This window comes from Coenobita brevimanus, chromosome 43, assembly GCF_032717465.1.
Source record: "Coenobita brevimanus isolate Jiangsu-jjx chromosome 43, ASM3271746v2, whole genome shotgun sequence".
Classification (NCBI taxonomy): Eukaryota; Metazoa; Arthropoda; class Malacostraca; order Decapoda; family Coenobitidae; genus Coenobita; species Coenobita brevimanus.
Genome location: NC_136996.1, coordinates 13,512,057 through 13,520,141, shown reverse-complemented (window position 1 = coordinate 13,520,141; position 8,085 = coordinate 13,512,057). Strand labels below are relative to the sequence as shown.

At 49.8% G+C, this 8,085-nt stretch overlaps 2 protein-coding genes across 2 annotated transcripts; both read right to left on the bottom strand.

Annotated features, from left to right (window-relative positions):
- Positions 1-5,149: 5,149 nt before the first annotated feature.
- LOC145397838 (uncharacterized) lies at positions 5,150-6,376 on the bottom strand. The gene has a single exon (XM_080270873.1). It carries the CDS (start codon positions 6,374-6,376, stop codon positions 5,150-5,152), a length of 1,227 nt encoding a protein of 408 aa, XP_080126999.1.
- A 157-nt stretch (positions 6,377-6,533) lies between these two features.
- Positions 6,534-7,250, bottom strand: LOC145397837 (zinc finger MYM-type protein 1-like). The gene has a single exon (XM_080270872.1). The coding sequence runs from the start codon at positions 7,248-7,250 to the stop codon at positions 6,534-6,536; it is 717 nt and encodes a 238-aa protein (XP_080126998.1).
- Positions 7,251-8,085: the final 835 nt, after the last annotated feature.

Genomic DNA, 8,085 nt, shown 5'->3' with positions numbered 1-8,085 from the left:
CCGGTGGGGGTCACAGGGCCTCTTCAGCAGTCTTCAAGGCTGGGACCTCCCTCTGGGTAGTAGTCTTGTTGAGGGGAGGCAGCACCTGATCGAGGAGCGGCTACCGGCCGTCTCCTCTCGTAGGGCCTGGTTACTGGAAGTGGCCTACTAAGGGCACAGCTACCGGCCATTACAAGGGCCCAGCTACTGGCCGTGGCCTGTGTGGGGGAGCTGGTGCAGGCCGACTCCAGGGCACCTTCAGAGCGGCTACCGGCTGTCTCCTGATTACCTCCAGAGCGGCTACCGGCCGTCTCATTATTACCCCCAGAGCGGCTACCGGCCGTCTTCTGATTACCTCCAGAGCGGCTACCGGCCGTCTTCTATAGGAGGGTTGAGTGGCTACCAGCCATCTCAGGGGTGCTGCCTGGAGCTAGAGTAATAGCTCCACCCCGATCCTGTCAGTGGTCAGCTTGCCCGAAAGGTAGTCTCTCTTTCCTGCTATGGTGGCGGCGGAAGAGTTCCAGGTCATAGGGCGTGCAGCCAGGGCGGACTTATGTCCCTGTTGCCCGGAGTCAGGTCACACTCTGTTTGCCTCTATATAGACTCCTTCTGGGGGTGTTGAGATGCCCTCAGCAAAACTATTTGGCATTTTATCACTGTCTTATGGAAAAAAGTCACGTCTCTGTGACTGGAGGTTGTAGACTTTGGTGTTTAGGTGTGGTACACTGGCTGCAGGTGTTGCAGGAGGACATGCCAGGCTGTGGTGGCAGGGTTTTCATCCAGCTGGGCGTCGCAGGTAACGAATAGGGTGGATGGGTTGGTGGAGGTGCAGAGGAGTCGTAGGAGGTGGAGGGGACCATGAACTGGGTATTTGCGTCTGAAGGGTGGCGTCCATATGGCTCGGCGAATCCTCATGGTGGTAGGTGTTGTCTGCTGTAGAGAGCTATGCTGAATGCTGGAGACGGCCAACGAGTCTGGGGTTTTATGCCAGAGTGATGCGGCGTGAAGTCCCTGGGGAGAGTAGGTGGCTGGGATTTGTGCTTGGTGTAGCAAGAGTGTGAGATGATTTAGGGTAGGAGGTGGAGTGTGATTTTGCAGTGAGGTGGGTGGTGTGGGAGTGTGGGTGTATCAGGCGGGTGGGCAGAAGAGGCGGCTGGAGCGTGTGATGGTTGTTTTAAGGATGGGTGTAGGAGGTGATGTGGGCATGCGGTGTCGGAGTGTTTGGGAGGTGGGTGGGGTGTGTGGGGGTGGACGTGTGATGGCGGGGTTGGGGGTGGCGCGGGGCACTGGGCAGGGTGTAGACCTGGTGGGTGGTGGTGTCGTGGGTGTGTGGGCAGTGCTGACGGGGTAGGGTAAGGAGGATGGGGCAGGCGGGGGCGAGAGGGTGAGGGAGAGGTCCGGGCTTGGTGGTACTGGTGAATCTTCAGGTAAGGTGTGAGGCGGTATGGCAGGGGGTGAGGTGGAGGTTGGCGGGGGAGGGGGAGGAGAGAGACGGCGATTCGGAGATGTAGCAGTCATATGAGGTAGAGGGAAATGGAGCAGAGGAAGTGGGTGGGGTGGGGTGTGGGGTGGGGCGGAGGATGTGGGGGTGCGAAAGGGGTGTATGTGACGGTTTCTGAGAATGCAAGGGGTGCCGTGATATTCAACCGTCACTTGGTAAGGGTTGGGGACGTGGGTGATGGTAAAGGGTCCCGTGAACTGTGGCGCGAGCTTGTAGGGGGTAGGGAGCTGTGCTATGATGACAGTGCCTCCCGGCTTGTAGGGGTTAGAGAAGGTGTCAGAGCGAAGGTCCAGGTTATTCTGAAGGTGGGATAGTCGCCGCTTAAGGTGTTGGAGGGGGTCAGATGTGGTAGAAGAGGTGGGGATCTGTAAGTGTTGTTGCAGGGGTAGGAGAGGTGTTTTCCCAAACACTCATTTGTAGGGTGAAATGACGTCCTCTCGGGGGCAGGAGTTTATGCCCCATTGCACGATTTTGACATGGGGGGGCCAGTCGTTGTCTCTGGTGGCTTCTATCAGGGTGTGGAGTTGGTTCACTAGTGTACGATGGCTTTGTTCGCAGATAGCATTTCCCTGGGTCCATGTAGGGGACGAGTGTGATAAGTGGTAGCCAAAGATTTGGGCTAGCTCCTCCAAGATTTTGCTGGTGAACTCTGGTGTGTTGTTATAGTGGATTGCCTGCAGGATGCCAAAGTAGGGGAAAACATCCCGAATCAGGGCGTCAGCGACTGCAAAAGCATGGTGTTCTTTTGCCAGGCAGACTTTGACGAATTTAGAGTACGTATCAACGAAAGTGATGACGTACCAATAGCCTGATTTCGGAGGTAGGGGTCCCACTACATCAATCGCCAATAACTGCCAAGGTTTGTGGTCGGTAATGTGTCCTGATGGACAGGCGGTGTGGGTGATGTTTTTACCCAAGGCGCACGCCCAGCAGGACTGGATAATATCCGTGGCTAGGGTGGAGGGATTGGGCGCCCAGTAAGTGTCGTTAAAGAGACTGATAGGTTTGCCAGTTATCAACCCATTGGATCCCAGGGGTGCTGGGCGAGGCACGGCACTGGGTGGCTACTAAGCCCACCGCCCTCCGCCTGTCGGCTCATGGTCGTGAAGCTAATGGGTCCCTAGCCGGGGGTTCCCTACTTTATAAAGACTTGAAAAATCCCAGTTCTGTCCACTATTCCGGACACTGGGCTCCAATGGGTTAAAGACCTGCAGAAGTTTCTTTGTGCACAGGCGGATTTTGTTGTAGGTGTGCAGGTGCTGGAGGGTGTCGAGGGTGGCATCGGGGGCGAGAATGATATGCCCAGACAGAGTGAGCAGGTGGTCGCCCAGGCGATATAGCTTTTTGAAGAGGTGTTGGGAAATCCATGGAGGGTCATTCCTTACGATGCCACTGCTGGTGGAGATCTGGCTCTGGTTGTATGGCACTGATGTGGAGCTTGGATACAGCATCTGTGTTTGTATGGAGTTTACTGGGGCGGTAGGAGATCTCATAGTTGAACTTCTCTAGTGTCTCGTGTCATCTGATGAGCTAGGCGTTATCAGTGTCAGACTGCCGCAGCCATTGGAGAGAGTGGTGATCGGTAATGATGGTGCTTTGGGTAACCCCCCGAAAGGTATGCCCAGAAATGCTCTAGTGCCCAGACAATGCCCAGGTACTCCCTCTTTGTGGCTGCGTAGTTTTTTTCTGCCTGGTTGAGGGTGCGGCTAGCACAAGCGATGATGTGTTCGCGGCTCTCTTGGACTTGGGTTAGCACAGCGCCTATTGCAATGAAGGACACATCGGTGTAGCATCAGAATGGGAGGGAGTAGTCGGGGAAGGCCACGACTGGGGCAGAAACGAGTTTGTCCTTGAGTTGTTGGATGGTGGCTCGTTTCTCGTCCGTCCAGATAAAAGGTTCTCTTTTCTGGGTCAAAATAATGGAGTGGTTTAGCAATGTCTGCAAACCCCTTCACAAAACGTCAGTAATAGGAATCAGGCTGAGGAAGGCCTGAATCCCGTGGACGTCTTGTGGTGGGGGGATGTCCGTGATGGCACGGAGCTTGTCTGGGTCGGGAGATATGCCAGTCTGGGAGATGAGATATCCCAGGAACGAGACAGTTCTGGCAGCCAGGACGCACTTGGAGGCCTGGAGTTTGAGGCTTGCTGGCTGTATCCATTCAAAGACCTTGCGAAGGTACTGAAGGAGGTCGGCCCAGGTCTTGCCGAATACAATGACGTCATCTAGGTAGGCTAGACAGATCTCCCAGGTGAGGCCGCTGAGGACAGATTCCATTTGTCTTGAGAAGGTGGCGGGGGTGTTACAGAGGCCGAAGGGTAAGACATTAAATTCATAATGCTTCCCGTTGCCGGTCGAGAAAGCAGTTCTGCCTCCGTCTTCCGGTCGCACTGGTACCTGCCATTACCCCGACTGGAGGTTGAGGGTGGAGAACCATGAGGCGCCGTAAAGAGAATCTAGGGAGTCGTCTATTCGCAGGAGTGGAGTAGCGTCCTTGGTCACGTCATTGAGTCGGCAGTAATCATGCAGAACCGCATTGTGCCATTTTTCTTCACGAGAACGACGGGGGACGACCAGGGGCTGGTGAAGGAGGAGATGACTCTGGCCTCAATCATCTCTTGGACCTGGTGGACTTCCTCTTCCCACTGCTAGGGATTTTTCTGCCGGGATGGCTGTTGGATCAGTGGGCCCATCGTGTGGATCTCATGAGCCAGGTAGGTGGTATATCCAATATCGGCGGGTCCCGCCACGAAAAGGTCATGGAAATCCAGGAGGAGGTGGCAGAGGGTGTCTGACTGGTATGTGGAGAGATGGTCAGGGATGGGGGTCAGGGGGACAGGGGAACTGGAGGGGAAGGGGGTACAGGGCTTGGCTTCTTCCATCTCTCCAATGACGAGCCCTTTAGAGAGGATGAGGGGGGATGGGGCAAGGTTGACAATTTAGACTGCTGTGTGATGAGGGGTGAGGAAGGCTGGGGGCAAGAGGCAGGCCAAGAGGGTTCCGGGTGGCAGGTGTGGGGAGAACAGGACTGACATACCCAAAAGCCTGTTGAGGGGCACCCAGGCTTCGTGGTGGGGAGGGGATGGTCACTGCAAAGGAGGTGGTTGCTGGGAATGAGGTGGGGAAGAGAGGGGGAGAGGAGGGGGAAGATCGAGGAGGAAAGGAGGGGAAGTGGATTCTTCTGGGCTGGGCCGGGGTGTGCAGGTGCAAATGGCCTGGGGGAGGGGTGTCGGGAGATTTCCGTAACTGGAGCTGTCTCTTTCGGCAATCAATGGTGGCTCATAGTTTCTGTAGCAGGTCCAGTCAGAGCCCTTACATGCCTTTGTGCCGCCCCAGGGCAAAGTTCTCAGTGGCGCCCCCCCCCCTCTTCATTAGCACTTCCAACCTTTACCATCCATTACTGCCTATGACCCTAATTTGGGCAACATGATTATAGGACACTTAATTATATAATACTGAGTATTTATAGGATACTTAATAAAAGGTGCATTTCCTGTGTTTGCAGTTTAATATAGTAGAAAATAAAGAGAAAACTTTATTTTTTCATAAATAATTGTAAAACATCCTTCAGACAGCAATGTAGTTGTGTTATTATATTCTGTAAATATTTATTTCAAAAAACAATTGCCATAATAATGTCATCATCATAAGATATCAAATGGATCAAAGGATTACATTTGGAATTTTCTTGCTTTGCTTCTGGCAAATTCATGAATGATGCCATCAAAGTTCATATCCATTAGAGTGTCGGATTCAATGCTAAGAAGTGCAAGATTTGACAGTCTATCTTGGCCCATGGAACTCCTCAGATATGTTTTGATAAGTTTCAGTTTGCTGAACGACCTTTCACAGGAAGCAACTGATATCCCTACAGTCAATAAAAGTCTCAGTGCAACACGGTTTGCGAATCCTTCCCCATATTTATCAATAAAAGCAAGGAGTTCTGGAGCAGTTTCTGGTGTTCTCTTCTTCAATAAGAACTTCAAATCTTGCACTTCTTGACAGAGCTCTGAAGGTGATATGTCTTCATCATATTTTTGGGCCATGTCCTTGCAAACAGCGTCAATTTCTTGTTCCGTTTTACAAAACAACTCTTGAGGGCGAAGAAGAACTCCAAAACGACCATCTGTCTCTTGAAGTCGAGCACTTCTTGACTGCACTTCTACAACAAGTCTATCAACTGCTAAAAGAAGTTTTCGCTTCATGTCAAGATGAGGGGTTAGTGGTTCATCCCTGGCCAACTCTCCAGGCATACATTTTTTTCGGCGCACTCGTTTTATTTCAATTTCTACATCCCACGTATTGCACAGTTCTATGCTTTTCGTGACTGCTTCCTGGGCACTGTTATCCTGGTTCTCTTGTAACCATGTTGCTAATGCTTCAAGGTCTTCATGAGCGTCCTTAAAAGTCATCTCAGGACACTGGAGGCGTTTTTGAACAATATCCACCTTTCTCAAAACAGGGGTCCAGAATGAGAGAAATGCCAAGAATTCAAAACTGAGAATTCCTTTCAAAAGGGCCTCACTGTCTGCCCGTGACTCAGCTGTGAAGTTGTCTGATGAAGATATATTTTCTAGAGACTCCAGCACACCATTCAATTCGGTCTCAAGGGCATGGATGGCATCTGCCCTAGAGCTCCATCGTGTGTCAGTGCTACTCTTCAGAGTTATAGCAGTAACTTTCTTCAGTGCATCCCACCTTTCTGTGCTTCTGCTGAAGAAATTGAAAACTTCGTTGAGAACATTGAGAAAAGTCATTGAACCCACATCAGTCTTAACTGCATCTGCGCCTGCTAAGTTGAGGCTATGATTGTTACAGTTAATAAACACAATTTTTGAGTTTTTTTTCACACAGTCGACGTTGAACGCCTCTGTGTTTCCCAACCATGACACTGGCATTATCAAAACAAACAGCCCTGCAATTGTTGAAGTCCAGACCGAAAGACTCTAAACCATTACGAATCCCTTCCTCAATAGCTTCAGCATTTTTTCCCCCAAGTTTCATGTAGCCTAGAAATGTCTCTTTCACAACAAATTGGCCTTCTTTCAGAACTACTTAGCGTACTACTAAGGAATGCTGATCCTGGTGTGAGATGTCTGGAGTAGAGTCACACATGACACCATAGTACTTGCTTTCCTTGACATCTGCCACAAGTTTTTCTCGAATGGTATTTGCCAGCAAGGCAATGAATTCATTTTGTGTCACTGGAGATAAGTATGTAGCCCTTCCTTTAGCCCCATCTGTGTGTTTATTCAAGTGTTCTTTGAGAACTGGATCAAAGTCAGCAATGAATCGTATTAGTGCCATGAAGTTGCCTTCCCTTTTCCTATCTGCTGTGTCAACTGTGCCAATATAGTCAATGCTTCCTTGAAATGCCAAATTTCTGGAAGCCAAGAACCGGATACAGGAAATAATTCGCAACAGTATCTGTCTTCCTTTCTCTCTCTCAGCATTCACTTGCCGAACAAATTCCTTATCAATACCCTTCTCCCCTCTTAGGTGCTCCTCAGCCTCTTTCCATGCAAGAAAGGCTTTTCTATGCCAGGTTGTACTCTCATGTGCAGCTATTGGAGTACTGTCCTTCCACTTACCTCCACCATTAAATCCTTCCGGTGACTCGAACTTGGAAATTGCATTCTGTGGAGTGTGCGAAAATAGAACGCAGCAAAAACAGTAGGTTGCTTCTTTGGATGGTGAGTAGAGTAGCCATGTTCTCTTCACAACTTCACCTTTACCAACTGCAAGTTTTCTGTAGAAAAATGCCTCAGTCATTTTTCTACTCTTACTCCCAGTAACAAAGGGCCCTTTTGAATTCTGAAAATTTTCAGCTCCAATAGAAACAAGAGCATCACGGACGTCAGATGTCAAGTGCCCAAATGGAATCAAACCAAAGTCTCTTCTTTGAATATACTCAAGTCCTGCTCTTCCCTCGCAATTAGTTTCTTCCTTACCCTCCTCAGCCTCCTGAACACTGGTTTCTTTCCCTTCCGTAATAGGCTCAGACTCATATGAACTCCTAAATTCCTCTTCCTCCGTATCTTCACATTCACTCACAAGATCTTCATTTAGAACACAAGTTTAACTCTTCTTAGTCGTCACAATGAAGGTTTCTAATGAACCAGCAAGCTTCTCGTCTTCCATCTTTCGCTTCTTTCTCATCTTCTTGTATGCACTCCCACTTAACTGAACACGCTTTGGTGGCATAGCAACTAGCAAGTAGAATCTGAGAAAAGGAGAGTAATAAATATTAATTTCATACTATTTAAAACAATATCTGGACGGGCCTTCAAGACACAGAAAATAGCATTTTTAATAAAAAAAATAATATAAATAATTCAGGCTTCTTTGACCTTCATTATTATTATTATTATTACTATTATTATTATTATTATTATTGTCACCCTTGTGGGTGACAAGGCCAGGCTAGAATTGCCGCTCCCCTTAAAGTGCCGCCCCCGGGCAAATGCCCCTCCCTGCCCCCCCCCCCAAGTGAGAGCCGTGGGTCAAGTTCCAGATATCCATCGTAGTTGCACCAGGTGGAGTCAATACGATGAATTTATGATGTGTGATGCCAGTTGGTTGGTGTCGACACGCAGGGCCTGAGTTT

What these genes read in the sequence shown, in the direction of transcription:
- LOC145397838 (XM_080270873.1), bottom strand. Translation starts at nt 6,376, where the DNA reads ATGCCAGTGTCATGGTTGGGAAACACAGAGGCGTTCAACGTCGACTGT.
- LOC145397837 (XM_080270872.1), bottom strand. Translation starts at nt 7,250, where the DNA reads ATGACTGAGGCATTTTTCTACAGAAAACTTGCAGTTGGTAAAGGTGAA.